Here is a 20563-nt window from a genome sequence, read left to right on the forward strand (position 1 = left end):
GTCTAGATTAGTTTAACTTGTATAATAATGTTGAATCATGGATTTCAGTTGTGGATAATGTTTATCAAAGAAACAAAAGCAAAATCTATAACGTTTTACCGTATTGTTTCTTTTCTTTTTTTTTTCTTTTTTTTTTTTTTGCGGTACACGGGCCTCTCACTGTTGTGGCCTCTCCCGTTGTGGAGCACAGGTTCCGGACGTGCAGGCTCAGCGGCCATGGCTCACGGGGCCCAGCCGCTTTGCGGCATGTGGGATCCTCCCGGACCAGGGCACGAACCCGTGTCCCCTGCATCGGCAGGTGGACTCTCAACCACTGCGCCACCAGGGAAGCTCTACCGTATTGTTTCTTATGGTATCAATTTAATTCCGATAAACAACTTTAAATTTCTCTTAAAAGTGAGTTTCAAGAGGCCCACTGAGGTTCAACTAAGTTGTGTTCCTTAATATATTCAGTGCCTGGTGCATTGTTTCCAAACCAGAGAAAAAAGACAAATGGTTTAATTTTCAAGATAATAATTTGTGAAATTACAAGTTTTGTGGTCTAAATAAATAGTATCAAATGGATTACATTCTTCAGCTCCTCGTGCAAATACAATTTCTTTAGGATTTTCAAGGAACAAATTTTTTTTCCATACTGAGTGGCAAATCCATGATATAAGGTAGTGATCTTCTTACATTGACAGCTGGGAGAGGTTTGACTCTTAGTGTATATAAGGGACGAGCTTCCAGTTCTTAATGTTTGTAAATTGAATTCCTCAAGATTTACCTCAACTAAAAGCACGCTGTGCTCCTGCATATTACCCTCTGTATGTGATAAAGATGAATCACAGTACTAAACTTTTACCAGGCAGTTCTCAAAGTGTAATTAGGGACCCCTAGGATTTCTCGAGACCCTTTCTGGAAGTCCAGGAGGTCAAAAACATTTTCATAATAATACTAAAATGTTACTTGCCTTTTGACTCTTATTCTCTCATGACTGTATTGTGGAATTTTCTAGAGGCTGCATGACATAGGATGTTGAAACAGGTTAAATGCAGAAGCAAATTAGGAGAATCCAGCTCTCTTTTATTAAGCTAGATAGCAGAGAGATTTGCAAAACTGTACAAACAGTGCCATTCTCCTTACATTTTTTAACCATTTTTAAAAATTGAAGGATAGTTAATTTACAACGTTGTGTTAGTTTCAGGTGTACAGCAAAGTGATTCAGTTATATTCTTTTTCAGATTCTTTTCCATTATAGGTTATTACAAGGTATTGAATATGGTTCCCTGTGCTATACAGCAGGTCCTTGTTATGTATCTATTTTATACATAGTAGTGTGTATCTGTTAATCTCAAATTCCTAATTTATTCCTTCCCCACTTTCCCTTTTGGTAAACATAGTTTGTTTTCTATGCCCGTGAGTCTATTTCTGTTTTGTAAACAAATTCATTTATATCATTTTTTTAGAGTCAACATTTAAGTGATAATTGGAATTCCCTGGCAGTCCAGTGGTTAGGACTCTGTGCTTTCACTGCTGTGGGCCATGGTTCAATCCCTGGTTGGGGAACTAAGATTCTGCAAGCTGCGCCACACAGCTAAAAAAGAAAAAAATTTCAGTGATATTGTATGCTATTTGTCTTTCTCTGCCTGACTTACTTCACTTAGTATGATAATCTCTTTCTAGATCCATCCATGTTGTTGCAAATGGCATTATTTCATTCATTTTTATGACTTAGTAATATTCCATTGTGTGTATATGCTGCATCTTCTTTATCTGTTTATCTGTTGATAGACATTTAGGTTGTTTCCATGTCTTGGCTATTGTAAATACTGCTGCTGTGAACATAGGGGTGCACGTATCTTTTCAAAATATAGCTTTGTCCAGATATATGCTCAGGAGCATATGACAACTCTATTCCCACCAACAGTGGGAATGTAAAAGAAAAAGGTTTCCTTTTTCTCCATACCCTCTCCAGCATTTATTATTTGGAGACTTCTTAATGATGGCCATTCTGACCAGCATGAGATGGCACCTCATTGTAATTTTGATTTGCATTTCTCTAGTAATTAGCAGTGTTGAGCATCTTTCCATGTGCCTGTTGGCCATCTGTATATCTTCTTTGGAGAAATGTCTATTTTGGTCTTCTGCCTATTTTTTTTAATTGGGTTGTTTGTTTTTTTGATATTAAGCTATATGAGCTGTTTGTATATTTTGGAGATTAATCTCTTGTCAGTTGCATTGTTTGCAAGTATTTTCTCCCAGCCTGTAGATTGTCTTTTCATTTTGTATATGGATTCCTTTGCTGAGCAAAAGCTTTTAAGATTAATTAGATCCCATTTGTTTATTTATTTTTTTATTTCCTTACTCTAGGAGATGGATCCAAAAATATATTGCTGTGATTTATGTCAAAGAGTGTTCTGCCTATGTTTTCCTCTAGGAGTTTTACAGTATCCAGTCTTATATTTAGGTCTTTAATCCATTTTGGGTTTATTTTTCTATATGGTGTTAGAGAATGTTCTAATTTCATTCTTTTACATGTAGTTGTCCAGTTTTCCCAGCACCACTTATTGAAGAGACTGTTTTTTCTGTGTTGTATATTCTTGCCTCCTTTGTTGTAGATTAATTGACCATAAGTGCATGGGTTTATTTCTGGGCTTTCTGTCCTTTTCCATTGATCTGTGTGTCTGTTTTTGTGCCAGTACCATACTTTTTTGATTACTGTAGCTTTGTAGTATAGTCAAGTTAGGGAGTGTGATTCCTCCAGCAGTGTTTTTTCTCAAGATTGTTTTGGCTATTTGGGATCTTTAGTATTTCCACACAAATTAAAAATTTTTTTGTTCCAGTTCTGTGAAAAATGCCATTGGTGATTTGATAGGGATTGCATTGAATCTGTAGATTTCCTTGGGTAGTATGGTCATTTTAACAATATTCATTCTTCTAATCCAAAAACAAGGTATATCTTTGCATCAGTTTGTCATCTTCAGTTTCTATCATCGGTGTCTTGTAGTTTTGGGGTACAGGTATTTTCCCTCCTTAGGTACATTTATTCCTAGGTATTTTATTCTTTTTGATGTAGTGTTAAATGGGATTGTTTGCTTAATTTCTCTTTCTGATATTTTGTTGTTAGTGTATAGAAATGCGACAGATTTCTGTATATTAATTTTGTATCCTGCAACTTTATTGAATTCATTGATGAGCTCTAGTATTTTTCTGGTAGCATCCTTAGGATTTTCTGTATGTAGCATCATGTCGTCTGCAAACAGTGACAGTTTTACTTTTACTTTTCCAGATTGGATTCCTTTTATTTTTTTTTCTTCTCTGATTGCTGTGGCTGGGACTTCCAAAACTATGTTGAATAAAAATGGCAAGAGTGGAAATCCTTTTCTTGTTCCTGATCTTAGAGGAAATGCTTTCAGCTTTTCACCCTTGAGTATGCTGTTAGGTGTCGGTTTGTCATATGGGGCCTTTATTATGCTAAGTATGTTCTCTCTGTGCCCACTTTCTGAAGAGTTTTTATCATAAATGGGTGTTGAATTTTATCAGAAGCTTTTTCTGCATCTGTTGAGATGATCATATGGTTTTTATTCTTCAGTTTGTTAATGGGTGTATAACATTGATTAATTTGTGGTGACCATGGTGTATAATCCTTTTAATGTATTGTTGGATTCTGTTTGCTGGTATTTTGTTGAGGATTTTTGCATCTGTGTTCATCAGTGGTATTGGCCTGTAATTTTCTTTTTTTTTGTAATATCTTTATCAGGGTGATTGTGACCTCATAGAATGAGTTTGGAAGTGTTCCTCCCTCTGCCATTTTTTGGAATAGTTTCAGAAGGATAGGTATTAATGCTTCTTTAAATGTTTGGTATAATTCACCTGTGAAGCCATCTGGTCTTGGACTTTTGTTTGTTGGGAGTTTTTAAGTTGCTTATTTAATTTCTTTTTTTTTTTAATTTTATTTATTTTTGGTTGTGTTGGGTCTTTGTTGCTGCGTGCGGGCTTTCTCTAGTTGTGGCAAGTGGGGGCTACTCTTTGTTGCGGTGCACGGGCTTTTCATTGCGGTGGCTTCCCTTGTTGCGGAGCACGATCCCTAGAGCATGCGGGCTTCAGTAGTTGTGGCTCACAGGCTCTAGAGCACACACTCTGTGGTTGTGGCTCACTGGCTTAGTTGCTCTGCGGCATGTGGGATCTTACCGGACCAGGGATCGAGCCCATGTCCCCTGCATTGGCAGGCAGATTTTTAACCACTGCGCCACCGGGGAAACCCCAGGTTGCATATTTAATTTCATTACTGGCAATTGGCTGGTTCATATTTTCTGTTTCTTCCTGGTTCAGTCTTGGCAGGTTGTACATTTCTAAGAATTTGTCCATTTCTTCTAGGTTGTCCATTTTATTGGTATATAGCTGCTCCTAGTAGTCTCTTAAGATCCTTTGTGTTTCAGTGGTGTCAGTTGTAACTTCTCCTTTTCTGATTTTATTGATTTGGGCCCTCTCCCTTTTTTTTCTTGATGAGGCTGGCTAAAGGTTTATCAATTTTGTTTATCTTTTCAGAGAACCAGTTTTTAGTTTCATTGATGTTTTCTGTTTTGTTTTTCTTTTAGTCTCTATTTCATTTATTTCTGCTGTGATCTTTATGATTTCTTTCCTTCTACTAACTTTGGGTTTTGTTTGTTCTTCTCTAGTTGCTTTAGGTGTAAGTTTAGGTTGTTCATTTGAGATTTTTCATGTTTCCTGAGGTAAGCTAGTATCACTATAAACTTCCCTCTTAGAACTGCTTTTGCTGCGTCCCATGGGTTTTGGATTGTTGTGTTTTCATTTTCATTTGTCTCTAGGTATTTTTTTATTTCCTCTTTGATTTCTTCAGTGATCCATTGGTTGTTCAGTAGCATGTTATTTAGCCTCCATGTGTTTGTGTTTTAAAAGAGGCTTGATATGATTTCAGGTTTCTTAAATTTACCAAGTCTTGCTTTCTTGCCCATCATGTGATCTGTCCTGGAGAATGTTCCATTTACACGTGAAAAAAATTTGTATCCTGCTGCTTTCAGATGGAATGCCCTGTAAATATCAATTAAGTCCATCTGGTCTAATGTGTCATTTAAGACCTGTGTTTCCTTACTGAGTTTCTGTCTGGATGATCTGTCCATTGATGTAAGTGGTGTATTAAAGTTCCCCACTATTATTGTGTTACCATCAGTTTTTCCTTTTATGTCTGTGAACATTTGCCATATAATTGAGGTGCTCCTATGTTGTGTGCATACGTATTTACAATTAATTGTTCTATCTTCTTCTTGGATTGATCCTTTGATCATTATGTTTGTTTGGTTGGTTTTTTTTGGCCACACTCCTTAGCTTGTGGGATCTTAGTTCCTTGACCAAGGATTGAACCCAGGCCCTCAGCAGTGAGAGCATGGAGTCCTAATTACTGGACCACTAGGGAATTTCCAGTCATAGCCTTTTTCTTTCTTTCTTTTTCTAAAAAATATTTATTTGTTTATTTTATTTATTTGGTTGCACTGGGTCTTAGTTGCAGCAGGCATGTTCCTTAGTTGCGGCTTGGTGGCTTCTTAGTTATGGCATGCAAACTCTTCATTGTGGCATGCATGTGGGATCTAGTTCCCTGACCAGGGATCGAACCCAGGCCTCCTGCATTGTGAGCGCGGAGTCTTCCACTGCAACACCAAGGAAGTCCCCACATTCTTTATTTTAAAGTCTCTTTTGTCTGATATGAGTATTGCTACTCCAACTTTCTTTTGATTTCCATTTGCATGGAATACCTCTTCCCATCTCCTCACTTTCAGTCTGTATTTGTCTCGAAATCTGAAGTGAGTCTCTTGTAGGCAGCATATATATGGGTCCTGTTTTTGTATCCATTCAGCAGTCTGTCTTGTGGTTGGAGCATTTAGTCCATTTATATTTAGAGTAATTATTGATATGCGTGTACCTATTGTCATTTTGTTAATTGTTTTGGATTTGTTTTTGTAGGTCTTTTTTTCACCTTCTTTTGTCCTCTTCTGTGATTTGATGACTATCTTTAGTGTTGTGTTTGCATTCCTGTTTCTTTTTTGTATGTATATTTATTATAGATTTTGTATAGCAGCCTGTATATATGTTTTTGTATAGCAGGTTTTTGTATAGCAGGTTTTTGTATAGCAGCCTATATATATATATACATGCTTGTTTTAAGTTGCTGATCTCTTACTTTCAAATGGGTTTTAGATACCCTGCATTTGTACTCTGCTCCCCTCATGATTATTGTTTTTGATATTATATTTTACATCTAATTGTTCTGTGTGTTTCTTTTGTTTTTAAAAATTTATTTATTTTATTTATTTATTTTTGACTGCGTTGGGTCTTTGTTACTGCGCGTGGGCTTTCTCTAGTTGTGGTGAGCAGGGCTTACTCTTAGTTACAGTGCGCGGTCTCCTCATTGTGGTGGCTTCTCTTGTTGCGGAGCACAGGCTCTAGGCGTGTGGCTTCATTAGTTGTGGCACACAGGCTCAGTAGTTGTTGCTTGCAGGCTCTAGAGCACAGGCTCAGTAGTTGTGGCGCGTGGGTTTAGTTGCTCTGCGGCATGTGGGATCTTCCGGACCAGGGCTTGAACCCATGTTCCGTGCATTGGCAGGCAGATTCTTAACTAATGTGCCACCAGGGAAGTCAGTTTTGTGTGTTTCTTTTTTTCTTTTTTTTTTTTTGGTACACGTGCCTCTCACTGTTGTGGCCTCTCCCGCTGCAAAGCACAGGCTCCGGACACACAGGCCCAGCAGCCATGGCTCACGGGCCCAGCCGCTCCGCGGCATGTGGGATCTTCCCAGACTGGGGCATGAACCTGTGTCCCCTGCATCGGCAGGTGGACTCTCAACCACTGCGCCGCCAGGGAAGCCCCTTCTTTTGTCTTTTAACTACCTCCCCAGTAGCTTTGTATATGGATGATTCCCTACCTTTTTTGTATTTTTGTCTTTACCAGTAAGCTTTTCCATTTCATAATTTTCTTGTTTCTAATTGTGGCCTTTTCTTTTCTGCCTAGGGAAGTTCCCTTAGCATTTGTCATAAAGCTGGTTTAGGTTGCTGAATTCTTTTAGCTTTTGCTTGTCTGTTAAGCTTTTGATTTCTCCACCAAATCTGAATGAGAGCCTTGCTGGGTAGAGTATTCTTGGTTGTAGGTTTTTCTCTTTCATCACTTTAAGTGTATTGTGCGACTCCCTTCTGGTCTGCAGAGTTTCTGCTGAAAAAAATCAGCTGATAGCCTTATTAGGAGTTCCTTTGTGTGTTGTTGCTTTTCCCTTATTGCTTTTAATATTCTCTCTTTATCTTTAATTTTTGTCATTTCGATTACAGTGTGTTTTGGTGTGTTTCTCTGCAGGTTAGTCTTGTATGGCAGGGGTCCCCAACCCCTGGGCCATGGACCAGTAGCAGTCCGTGGCCTGTTAGGAGCTGGACCGCACAGCAGGATGTGAGTGGCAGGAGAGTGAGCTAAGCTTCGTCTGCCACTCCCCATCGCTCGCATTAATGCCTGAACCATCCCATCCCCCACCCCGCCCCCTGTGGAAAAATTGTCTTCCATGAAACCAGTCCATGGTGCCAAAAAGGTTGGAGACTGCTGCTGTATGGGACTCTGTACCTCCTGGACTTGGGTGACTATTTCCTTTCCCAGATTAGGGAAGTTTTCAGCTATTATCTCTTCACACATTTTCTCAGGCCCTTTCTCTCTTTTTCTACTCCTTCTGGGTCCCCTATAATGCAAACATTAGTGTGCTTGATGTTGTTCCAGAGGTCTCTTACACTGTCTTCATTTCTTCTCATTCTTTTTTCTTTTTGACGGCAGTGATTTCTACTACTCTGTGTTTCAGCTCACTGATCCATAATTCTGCCTCGTTTAGTCTACTGTTGATTCCTTCTAGTGTGTTTTTCATTTCTGTCATTATATTCTTCTGTTTGGTTGCTCTTTATATTTTCTAATTCTTTGTTAAAAACTGCTAGTTTATTGCTCTCTGCATATATTTTCCTCCCAAGTCCTGTGATCATCTTTATGATGATTACTCAACTCTTTCTTGGGTAGATTGCCTATCTCCACATCACTGGTTCTTCTGGGGTTTTATCTTGTTCCTTTGTCTGAAACATTCTTCTGTCACCTCATTTTTTTAATGTTTGTTTATTTGTCTGCACCAGGTCTTAGTTGCAGCACATGGGATCCTCAGTGCCATGTGCAGGATCTTTTACTTGCAGCAAGCATGCAGGATCTTTTTTTTTTAGTTGCAGCATGCAGGGTCTTTAGTTGTGGCATGCAAACTCTCAGTTGCAGCATGTGGGATCTAGTTCTGTGACCAGGGATCGAACCCTGGCCCCTGCATCCAGAGCGCAGAGTCTTAGCCACTGGACCACCAGGGAAGTCCCCGCCTCATTTTGTCTAAATTGCTATTTGTATTTTTATGTATGTGATAGGTTAGTTATGTTTCTCAGCCTTAGAGGAGTGGTCCTCTGTAGGAGATGTCCTATGTGTCCCAGCAATGCACTCCCCTCTCATCACCCAAGGGCCACAGGCCAGCTGGTCCCAGGGTAGTGTCTCGCCTGCGTTTGCAGAGTTGCAGCAAAAATCTGTATCCACCACAAGTGCTTGAAGTTATTGCCTTTTTGAAGAAAAACATACTTCTGGCAACAAATTGCATCACTTGTGGAATCTTGCTTAACTTCAATACCACAGCCAACGCCATGCTGCACCAAATCTGTATACTACATTTTTGAGATAAATACAGTTATTTTGAAATGAGTTAATAATAAATATTGTTTAAATTCTCAGTTTTAATTTCGGATATAATGATTATCAATAGATGTAACCCATATTAATTAGAGGGATTATGAGACTAAAATGTTTCTGAACTGCTGCTTTAAAAGATGATTCAGTATTGTACAGAGGAAACCACTTTCATACAAGGCAAAATGCAATAAATGACTTTTTCCTCATTTGAGATTCTATCCCTGTTGTTTCGTATAACTGTAGGTGGTTCATTGTCATTGCTGTATAATGTTTCATTGTAGGAATATACCACAGTTTATACTTTTTGATGGACATTTGAGTTGTTTATATTTTGAGGCAGCATCAGGGGTCCCCCAGTACCACCCCCATGTCTTGAGATTTGCTAGAATTGTCCGGACTTGGCATATAGTTGTGCTCACAGCTAAGTTTTTTTTTGGGGGGGGGCTGCATCAGGTCTTAGTTGCAGCCCACAGGATCTTTGTTGAGGCATGCAGGATCTTTCGTTACAGCATGCAGGCTCTTCATTGTGGTGCACAGGCTTCTCTTTAGTTGTGGCATGCAGGTTTTCTCTTCTCTAGTTGTGGCGCACAGCTTCCAGAGCACGTGAGCTCTGTAGTTTGTGGCACACGGGCTCTAGATGAGGCGCACAAGCTCAGTAGTTGTGGCACGCGGGCTTAGTTATCCTGCAGCATGTGGGATCTTAGTTCCCTGATGAGAGATCAAACCTGCGTCCCCTGTATTGCAAGGCAGATTCTTTACCACTGGACCACCAGGGAAGTCCCTAAGATTTAATACAGAGGCATAATAAAGGTACACAGCTGGGGCTTCCCTGGTGGCGCAGTGGTTGGGAGTCTGCCTGCCGATGCAGGGGACACGGGTTCGTGCCCCGATCCGGGAAGATCCCACATGCTGTGGAGCGGCTGGGCTCGTGAGCCATGGCCACTGAGCCTGCGCGTCCAGAGCCTGTGCTCCGCAGTGGGAGAGGCCACAACAGTGAGAGGCCCGCTTACCGCAGGGAAAAAAAAAAAAAAGATACACAACTGGATCAAAAAGGTGAGAAACACAGTTGGGATCCGGAGGAATCCATATATAGGCTTCCTTTTTCTCCTCTATGAACAGTCACACAGAATTCACTCTTCCCCCAGCAGTGAAAATACAGCAACTTATGTGTGATGTTTCTGCCCAAGGAACCCCATTAAACCCTCAATGCCCAAGGTTTTTCCTGGGGTCTGGGCACATAGGCACTCTTGGCATAGCACCTATGAAACTCCAGACTCATAGAAGGAAAAGTGGTGTTTAGCATCAATCAGAGTTTGTTAAAACAGTACCCACATCCATTAGGGAAACTTTTTGTTTGTTTGGGGTGGGAGTGGGGTCCCTTTATTGGTCAAATTTTAGAGTATTATGGAAAAGTATTTCTGGCTCTAGACTAATAAAATTGGCCTTAAATGTCAAAATGAGTTTGAGCATAATTGGAAGCAAAGTAGCCATCAGAATGTTAATGCCAATTCCAGCAGCAAATTAAGTAGAGTCTGCTTAATTTCAAGAGTAGAAGAAAAAAATGACAGCTCATTTGCATGCGTGCATGCGCACACGCACGCGTGCGCGCACACACACACACAGAGAAAGTGAATTTTTTTCTAGCTATGAAGGAATATGTAGATGTAGCCAATCATCTCTTTTAAATGGCTTTGCTTGGGTTAATGTTTCTTTTTTTTTTTCCAAATTTTTGAAATTGTGTCATCATGAGGAGGTGGTAAAATACATATAGCACAAAATTTACCATCGTAACCATTTTTAAGTGTACAATTCAGTGGTATTAAGTATATTCATTGTTGTGCAACTATCACCACCGTCTACCTTCAGAACACTTTTCATCTTTCAAAACTGTAACTCTGTGCCATTAAACAATAATTCCCCATTTCCTTCTTTCCCCAGCTTCTGTCAGCCACCATTCTACTTGACTACTCCAGTTACCTCCTATTAGTGAAATCACATAGTATTTGTCTTTTTGTAGCTGGCTCATTTCACTTAGTATAATGTTGTCAAGGTTTATCCGTGTTGTAGCATGTGTTACAGTTTTTTACCTTGCAAGCAGGCTTTCCTAAGGTTAGCAGTTGTAGACCAGCTATATTAACTCTTTTCTGTACAGGGGCCATTACAAATAATGAACATTTTTATTTATGGTACATGTGTGCAAGCACTGCACTGAACAATGGAATTGTGATTTCATAGGGTATACATGTATATAAATTTAGTATATAAGGTCAAATGGTTTTCCCAAGTTTTATACCAATTTATAATCTCACATACTGAGATTTTCATTCAGATCAGCGTCTTAGTCCTTTTAGGCTCTTAGAATAGAATACCATAGACTAGGTAGTTTATAAACAACCAATATTCATCTCTTATAGTTTTGAAGGTTGCTAAGTCCAAGATCAAGGTGTCAGCAGATTCGGTGTCTCATGAGAGCCCACTTCCTGGTTCATAGATGGCCATCTTCTCACTGTTTCCTCACAGGGCAGAATGGGCAAGAGAGCTCCCTGGTGTCTTTTTTATAAGGGTACTAATGCCATTCACTAGGGCTCTGTCCTCATGACCTAGCCACCTCCAAAAGGCCTCACTTCCAAATATCAACACATTGGAAATGAGATTTCAAGATAGGAATTTTGAGGGCTTACAAAAACATATAGTCTATAGCAATTGATATTGAAACTATAAATATATTTGGAGACAATACAAGGTGAGAAATGTTTGTTAAATTTGATATCCATTCATTGTTAAAAAACAAACAGCAAACCAATTATAGCAGGAACTTCCTTAATCTGATGATAGTTGTATGTATAAAACACACTTTAGCAAGCCTGTGCTAAGTGGTGAAATTTCAAAAGCTTTCCCTCTGATATTAGGAACCAGATAGGATCTCTTTTCTCTTCACTGTAATCCTGAACATCATAGCCTAGCAAATAAGATATAAGGATTGGGACTTCCCTGGTGGCGCAGTGGTTGAGAGTCTGCCTGCCGCTGCAGGGGACACGGGTCCGTGCCCCGGTCCGGGAAGAACCCACATGCCGCGGAGCGGCTAGGCCCGTGAGCCATGGCCGCTGGGCCTGCGTGTCCGGAGCCTGTGCTCCGCAACGGGAGAGGCCACAACAGTGAGAGGCCCGCGTACTGCAAAAAAAAAAAAAAAAAAAAAGATATAAGGATTGGAGGGACTTCCCTGGTGGTCCAGTGGATAAGACTCCATGCTTCCAATGCAGGGGGCCCAGGTTCAATCCCTCGTCAGGGAGCTAGATTCTGCGTGCATGCAGCAACTAAGAATTCACATTCTGCAACTAAGAGTCCACATGCTGCAACTAAGAACTCGCATGCCCAACTAAGAAGCCTGCGTGCTGCAACGAAGATCCCACGTGCCCCAGCTAAGACCCAGCACAGCCAAAATAAATAAATAATACATAAATAAATAAAATATTTTTTTAAATATATAAGGATTGGAGAAACATAAATAAAACTGCCATGGGCTTCCCTGGTGGCGCAGTGGTTGAGGGTCCGCCTGCTGATGCAGGGGACGCGGGTTCGTGACCCGGTCCGGGAAGATCCCACATGCCGTGGAGTGGCTGGGCCCGTGAGCCATGGCCGCTGGGCCTGCGTGTCCGGAGCCTGTGCTCCGCAACGAGAGAGACCACAAAGGTGAGAGGCCCGCGTACCGCAAAAAAAACTGCCATTATTCATAGATACAATGATTGCCTTATTTGTATTGCATTTGAGCTTACCAATCCGTTATTTTTCCTTTTCTTTCCTTTCCTTTCTTTTTCTTTTCTTTCCTTTTTCCTTTTTCTTTTTTTCTACCATCTTGTTGAAAACATTGTCTAATTTGGAGGAGAATTAACACCTTTAGATTATTATATTTCTGTATCCGTGAAAGCCTTATTTGGTCTTTTTTGTTTTATAGATTTATTTTTATTTATTTATTTTGGCTGCTTTGGGTCTTCGTTGCTGTGCACGGGCTTTCTCTAGTTGTGGCTAGTGGGGGCTACTCTTCGTTTTGGTGCAAGGGCTTCTCATTGTGATGGCTTCTCTTGTTCGGAGCACTGGCAATAGGTGCTCAGGCTTCAGTATTTGTGGCATATGGGCTTTAGTAGTTGTGGCTCGCGGGCTCTAGAGTGCAGGCTCAGTAGTCATGGTGCACGGGCTTAGTTGCTCCGCAGCATGTGGGATCTTCCTGGACCAGGGCTCGAACCCGTGTCCCCTGTGTTGGCAGGCGGATTCTTAACCACTGTGCCACCAGGGAAACCCTTATTTGGTCTTGTATTTATGAAAGGAATCATTAAGATTTTGGAAGGCATATGTAAATGGAACAGTAATTCCATGTGGAGGAGACTTCGTTAGCAAAGTCAGAAAAGGCCACACAGGTAGCAAGAGTTTAGTTCACCTGTGTGCATTTGGTATTTCTGGTGTGTAAGAGGAGAGGTAAGGTGCTGGTGGTCTGTAACTGTACCAGGAAGCAAGCGTGGCAGTTTCCACTGCAAGGTAAAGGTAAATGTTTTGTACTCTGGCTACTTATTTGGAGAATACACATTCTGGAAGGTAGTTTTATACCTTAAACTAGACAGTTCCTTTGACCTACCAGTATCTCTCCTTGACATTCATCTTAAGATAAAATAATAAACAATGTGCACTAACATTATTTATAATGTCCAAAAAAATTGAACCACCTAAATGTTCCATAAAAGCCTGAGTAAATGACAGTACCTCAGTTTAATGGAATATGATGTAGTCATATCGAGTCTAGTTCAGAGGTATAACAGAAAGGTATACTTCTTCCTATTCCTCCTGACAAATATAACAAAAGAACAATGGACGTTATGTATAAAACAAAAGTAAGAAGACTCTGAAAGATGGAGAGAAGAAGGCAGATTGGCTAGTGACCTTGAGACTCAAGTACACAGCAGTGAGTTCCCTTGGCTTTGTGCTGTCATCATATATCCTGGACTGTGGTCTGGAGAAGCCAGTATTATGGAAATACTAATGAGCACAGACCAAAAGCAAACAAACCAAAACCCACAAAAAAAAACCCACCTCCTTCTAGCCAAAGGACTAGGAAAGGAGCAACCAAACAAGATACAAAACTTTTGGACAAAAATCACTCTGTGGCAGTCAAACACCTCAGGAAAAAACCCACAATAATATACACCCTTCCCCCTCCCCTACAAGGCCTATTGGGGAGCCTGAGCTCCCACCCCTGCCCAGCAGTAGGGAACCCCTCTTTCCTTCTACAAATCAACAGAGGTTGAGTGGGGAGCCTGGGATTATACCCCACCTGAGAGCATCAAAGATTCTTCTCTTCCCAATGGCACACTATCAGAGGATGCCTCGAAAATAGAAGACGTAGATAAGATCTGGAGTCTTACAACATAGAACCCAAAACATCCAGGATACAGCAGAAAATCGCTTCTCATGCCAAGAACTGACCATCTCAAGTGGAATGAGAAAAGGTAACCAACAAACATCAGTTAAGATGACCCAGATGTTTGAAATATGTGACGAGTTTTGAAGCAGCCATCATAAAAATGCTTCAGTGAACAGTTACCAACACAAATGAAGAAATACAAAGCCTCAGCAAGGAAATAGAAGATATAAAGAAGAACTAAATGGAAAGTTGAGAACTGACAATTATAATAATGAAATTAAAAACTCAGTGATGGGGACTTCCCTGGTGGCACAGTGGATAAGAATCTGCCTGCGAATGCAGGGGACACGGGCTCGAGCCCTGGTCCTGGAAGATCCCACATGCCACGGAGCAACGAAGCCTGTGAGCCACACCTACTGAGCCTGTGCTCTAGAGCCGGTGTGCCACACCACTGAGCCCGCATGCCACAACTGCTGAGCCTGCGTGCCTGAAGCCTATGCTCTGCAACAAGAGAAGCCACCGCAAGGAGAAGCCCGCGTGCCACAACAAAGAGTGACCCCCACTCACAATGACTAGAGAAAGCCCGCGCAGCAACAAAGACCCAATGCAGCCAAATAAATAAATAAAAAATTTTAAAAACCCAGAAAAACAACTCAGTGATGGACTCAACAATAGACTGTAGAGAACAGAGGAAAGAATCAGTGAACTTGAAGCTGGAACAATAGAAAACTACCCAGTCTATTTACTGGGAAGTCCACTACCCTATCTAAACAACATACAGAAAATAAGTTAAAAAACATGAACAGAACCTCAGGGATTTAAAAGAGTATAACAAAAGATCTGAGTCACAGTAGGAGGAGAGAAAGAATGTGGGGCTGAAATAATGCCTGAGAAGTTCCCAAATTTAACAAAAGATCCAAGCCTACAGATTCAAAAAGGCTGAGCAGACCTCAAAGAAGACATCCCATCCCAGGAATTCCCTTGTTGTCTAGTGGTTAGGACTCCGAGTTCTCACTGCTGAGGGCCCAGGTTCAATTCCTGGTCAGGGAACTGGAATCCCACAAGCCCTGTGGTGTGGCCAAAAAAAAAACAACAACAAAAAGACATCCCATCCCATCCCCAAAAAATCTTGAAAGCAACAGAGAAAGCATCAGTAACCATGGATGCCAGAAGGAAGTGGCATATTTGTCAAGTGCTGGGAGAAAAGATTGTCAACCCAGAATCTTGTATCTATCAAAACATATCCTTCTTGAATGAAGGGTAGAAGGATCAAAATATTTTCACATGAAGTAAAGCTAAGAGAATTTTTCTTCAGCAGTCCTACACTAAAATAATGGCTAGGGAATTCCCTGGCGGTCCAGTGCCACGCTGTCACTGCCAAGGGCCCGGGTTCAATCCCCGGTTGGGAAACTAAGATCCCACAAGCCACAGGGTGTGGCCAGAAAAAAAAAAAAAAAAGCTAAAAGAGCTTCTTGAAACAGAAAGGAATGATAAAAGAAGGAATCTTAAAATATCAGGATAGGTGAAGGAAAAATGGAAAGAGTAAAAATATAGGTAAATACAATAGACTTTACTTCTCTTGGGTTGTCTAAATTATGTTTGATGGTTGAAGCAAAAATATAGGTAAATACAATGGACTTTACTTCTCTTGGGTTGTCTAAATTATGTTTGATGGTTGAAGCAAAAATTATAACCTTGTCTGTTATGGTTGTCAGTATATATAAAGGAAATATTTAAGACAATTATTATTATAAACCGGGGAGGATAAAGGTAGATAGGGTTTCTATACTTCTTGGTCTTGATTTCAGTGGTGATAACGTTAATGTACACATGCCATAAAATGGCATAGAACTATACACACGTATTACCATGGTAGTTTCCTAGTTTTGATATTGCACTATAATTACATAAAATATAAACATTGGGGGAGCCTTGGTGCAGGATACAGAGGAACCTATCTGCTGTTTTTTGCAACTTCCTGTGATTATCATTATTTCAAAATCTTAAAAGAGCCGCCACCTGGGCTGCTCCTGTAGCAATGGCTCCCTTTGTGACCTTGGTCCTGCTCGGGCTGCTCTCGCTGTCTGGCCTGAACACTGTCCATCGTCCTCCGAAGGTTCAGGTTTACTCACGACACCCCGCAGAGAATGGAAAGCCAAATTACCTGAACTGCTATGTGTCTGGGTTCCATCCACCCCAGATAGATTTGCTGAAGAATGGGGAGAAGATGGAAATGGAGCAATCAGACCTGTCTTTCAGCAAGGACTGGTCTTTCTACCTTCTGGTCCACACTGCGTTCACTCCCAACGGAGTGGATCAGTATAGCTGCCGCATGAAACACGTTACTCTCAGAGAGCCCAAGATAGTTAAGTGGGATCGAGACCACTAACCAGCATCATGGAGGTTTGAAGATGCCTCATTTGGATTGGACTAATTCCAAATTCTGTTGTCTTGTTTTTTATTTTTTAATTTTCTTTTTTTTAAATTTATTTTGTTGAAGTGTAGTTGATTTATAATGTTGTGTTAACTTCTGCTGTGTAGCAAAGTGATTCAATTATTCTTGTCTTGCTTTTTAATGCTTATATGTTTTTATGCTTTATGCCTATAAATCAGAAGTTGTATTGATGTTACCGCAAATATCATCTTCTTTATAATTCTACCTAGGGCGCTACGTGTCCACGTTTGACCTGTCTTGGCAGGTAGCTGTAGTGGGGGCTCTGGCAACCTAGAGGTGGGGAAGACAGAATTTCAGGTTTAACATCAGCATCTCGGTCAAATCTGAATTCTTCAGTCTCTTCTGCATACAAAACTGGATAATAAGATAGTATGCATGTTTAGAGTAAACTTCCAATTTGTAATTTTTCTTAGAATTTTGGAAAATTTTTGAAAGATAATTTTCAGAATTATGGAAATTTATTACAGTGGATAAAACATTTTGCCATATAAAATTCATATTTACCTCTTACATCTGTTAGAGAGAGACTTGGTTGTGAGTATTTTGTTTGTTTCACTAATTAAAACAATGGTAAAACATTGTGTTCAGCTTCTCAAAGGAACAACAGCTGACTTCTCAATGTCAGTGGGATCCAGAACATAGCAGAAAGTAATCATGAATGTAGTAAAACAACTGCCTACCTAGAATTCCATACACAACAAAAATATCTTTTAAAAAATTACAGCAAAGTAAACATCATTAGATAAAAAAGTCAGATTTCAGTTCCTTTTAGATCCTTACTAAAGGAGATTCTAAATGATGCACTTCAGGCAGAGAGAAGGCCTAAAATGTGAGAAGAAAGGAAGAGCAAAGGAAATGTATCAGTTCTGTGTAAAAAGAAATCAACCTAAATAAGCACATAAACTGAATATTTAATATCTAACTAGTAGAGGGCACAGGAGCTTATGGAGTGCTAGTGATGTTTTATTTCTTGACATGGATGGTGGTTACAAGAGATTTTGCTTTGTAATTTTTTGTTAAATGTACATATATTCTGCACATTTTAAAGGAATGTTATATTTCACATTAAAAATCATAAAATTAAAAAAAATCTTAAAAGATAAAAAAAATTTTAGTCTGGTGGCTTATCTATACCCATTGTCTTGTAAGATCTCTATAAGTGTTGCCCTTAGGATCCAGTGGACTAGATTCCCCTCATACTTTGCATTCTTACATTCTGTCTTCCTCAGAAGCATCTTTCTCAAGGCTGCACTTTCACTTCTTCAGTTGGCCCTTCTGTAAAGCCTTCCTTGTCCCCCTAAGTCTGCATGCCAGTAGTGTCCTGCACACATGTACTGTGATCATACTGTAATGAATGCCTTACTTTTCAGTTTTCCCACTAGACTATGAGGAAACAACTGTGCTCTTATTTATTAAGTAACTGAATGAGAGGGAAGGATAACAGAACAATGGCCTATCTTCCCTCTCGGATAGAGGATTGCCTGGCATCTATAGTATATATAGCCTTGAGTCCGTTTCTCTAACTTAAGTTAATCTTTTCCCTCCTTTGTCCATCCATAAGAAAACTTAGTCATTTCCTTCAGTCTTTCCATAGATTTAATCTGCTTGTGTTTACTGTTTGAGGCCTGATTGCATTATTTGTAGTAGGGAGTGAATAGCATTCTCTTACACTTAATTTTTATTCCCGATTGCCGGTAGAGTTGGTTGCATTGTATACCTGTCATTTACTTAAAACAAGCACTCAGCTAAGGTTTAAAAGAACATTTTTGGTATGAAATGTGGTAAACTGTACAAACATTTTCATTTAACATGGTTCAATTTGATACACTCTTCTTTCCCAAAGGGAAATATTTTAGTTTTTTCTCAATATTGTATGATACATTTGGAAAATCCAACATAATTTCACATCCAGAAATAACTACTGTTGTAATTGTCCTTCCAGATACTTAAAATACTATATAAATGTATGTGTGTTATTTTCAAAAATAGATTGTTGGAATATACTGCCATGTTTCCTGGTTTTTCACTTAGTATATTATAGACACCTTTCTTCAATGCGTACAAATCTGCCCCCTACCTTAAGCATTCTAATGTATGATGGTATTACAATTTTTAATGCAGTTTTGTGTTGAGGACCTATATGTTTTCCATTTCTTCTTGTTAAGAAACAATATTTTGCTGATGAATAATTTGTGTGGTACATGTTACATCTTTGAACACTTGATGATTTTATAAAAATAAATCCTAGAAGTCATCATTGTCCTTTCAGGCAAGCAAGAATTCAGATTGATGTTTTATTTTGTTTTGTTTTGAACTTACTATTTTGCTGTGTTTTAGGGAATTGAAGTAAAAATAAAAATATTTTGTGAACTTTGAAGAAAATATTTGTATTGGTACATTACTCTTAGCAAAGGAGCTGAGAATCTTAGTTTAAAGAAAGACCTGAAAAAATACAGGGGAAGTGCTAATAACTTTCATGGGAATACTAAAATCTAACCAGTGGAAGTCTGCGCATTTGGAGGTGCTCTGATTTGCAAACAGACCACTGGAAGGTAGAAGGCATCTTTTTTTGTTGTTAACTTCCGATTTAGCAGATTTAGGGAACTGATGGTTAGGAGGTAGGCAGAACCAATGAAGAAATGAACTTCTGAAGACGTGAGGCTCTGAGTCATTAAGTTGATATCCTGGACTGATTTGGGAACTGTTCAGCTGGAAACACTGTAAGCTTGGTTACCTGTACCTGAGGTGACTTGTGATGAACCCCGCAATACAAGGAACCTGAGTGCCTCTCTTCACGAGAGGAAGGCAATGCCCTATTCTGCCCAGGCTGCTGAGCATAGAAGGGAATTTGTTAGATTTGGGGTAGTAGAGAAGAAAATCAAGGAGGCTGAATTTCTTTCATAAAGGAAACAGAATTTGGTTAACCTTTGAGAGGGATTTGAGTTCATAATAGTGCTCTTGGAGTTATTCTTTTCCTTATTATTTCAAAGGGTTCAGCACTATCAGATTTATGTTAGATCACTGTCCAGTTTTAGAAGTTGAACAGTGCTATTTATCTTTTCAGAACTCAACAGTAACAATTGAAGAATTCCATTGCAAGCTCCAAGAGGCTACAAACTTTCCTCTTCGTCCTTTTGTTATTCCATTCCTCAAGGTAATTTTTATGAGATAACTACTGGAATGTGATTTATCTTCAACATTTCCTCAAGATCTGTTACTGATCCCTGTTCTATGATCTACATCAGGGCAGCTTGCCACATTTTATATCTGTATTATATTTGGGGCTGCTACAGAAGTGTGAGTGGTTTGCGAATAAGCTTTATGCTTGATGAGATGAGAGTTGCAAAAGCCTTGAGTCGTGGTCTGTATGCAGACACTGTTGGTGACACACAGAAGGAGTGGGTGGGGAGGCAGGGAACAGGAGTAGAGTGGGATGGAGGTACGCATGGCATGGAGGTTGGGCTCTTAGCAAAGGAAGTAACTGGACACAGTCTTTTGGTTGTGGCCGGGGGGGAAGAGTGTGTGTTACAGGAGGAGGCTCTCAAAACAGAGGCCTTTGTAAGTTAGGACTAACCCTTAGGACAGGAGCATGTGGGAAGGCAGTGTTTACTTCTTTCCTCCCCCCAGTTAGTCTAGTTCTAATTACATCCTCTGGAATTAATGTCCCCTGGAACATAACTTTTGGGGACACTGTTTAAAATTATTATGCGTACCTGATAGGTGAGCCAGTGTTAAATTTATATATAATATGCTCCTTTAAAAAAAAACTTTTTATTTTGAAATAATTTCATGCTCACAAAAAAGTTTCAAGATGGTACAATAAAATTCAGATTCTCCAAATGTTGATATTTTATCGCATCTGCATTATTATTCTCTTTTCTTTCCATTTATTTTTTCCTCAGAAATGTTTCAGGGTAAGCTGCAGACATGATACATCTAAATACTGATACTTTAGTATAATTATCAA

The 20563-nt window shown here is 39.7% G+C and overlaps 2 protein-coding genes across 3 annotated transcripts in view; both read left to right on the forward strand.

Moving 5' to 3' along the window:
* CBFA2T2 (CBFA2/RUNX1 partner transcriptional co-repressor 2) overlaps positions 1-20563 on the forward strand; it is a gene marked incomplete at its 3' end in the record, with an annotated part of 166438 nt that overhangs the window by 126505 nt on the left and 19370 nt on the right. For both annotated transcript variants that reach the window (XM_082857568.1, XM_082857569.1), the window contains exon 4: positions 19661-19750. In XM_082857568.1, coding sequence (XP_082713694.1) covers positions 19661-19750 — 90 coding nt within the window. The remainder of the gene's footprint in view (positions 1-19660; positions 19751-20563) is intronic.
* On the forward strand, positions 16171-16789 carry LOC309972995 (beta-2-microglobulin-like). Its single transcript, XM_082856893.1, has one exon. It carries the CDS (start codon positions 16180-16182, stop codon positions 16528-16530), a length of 351 nt encoding a protein of 116 aa, XP_082713019.1. The 5' UTR covers positions 16171-16179; the 3' UTR covers positions 16531-16789.

This window comes from Leucopleurus acutus (assembly GCF_964270905.1).
Source record: "Leucopleurus acutus genome assembly, chromosome: 16".
Taxonomy (NCBI): domain Eukaryota; kingdom Metazoa; phylum Chordata; class Mammalia; order Artiodactyla; family Delphinidae; genus Leucopleurus; species Leucopleurus acutus.

Coding starts and splice junctions, on each gene's coding strand:
- LOC309972995 (XM_082856893.1), top strand. CDS start 16,180: ATGGCTCCCTTTGTGACCTTGGTCCTGCTCGGGCTGCTCTCGCTGTCT.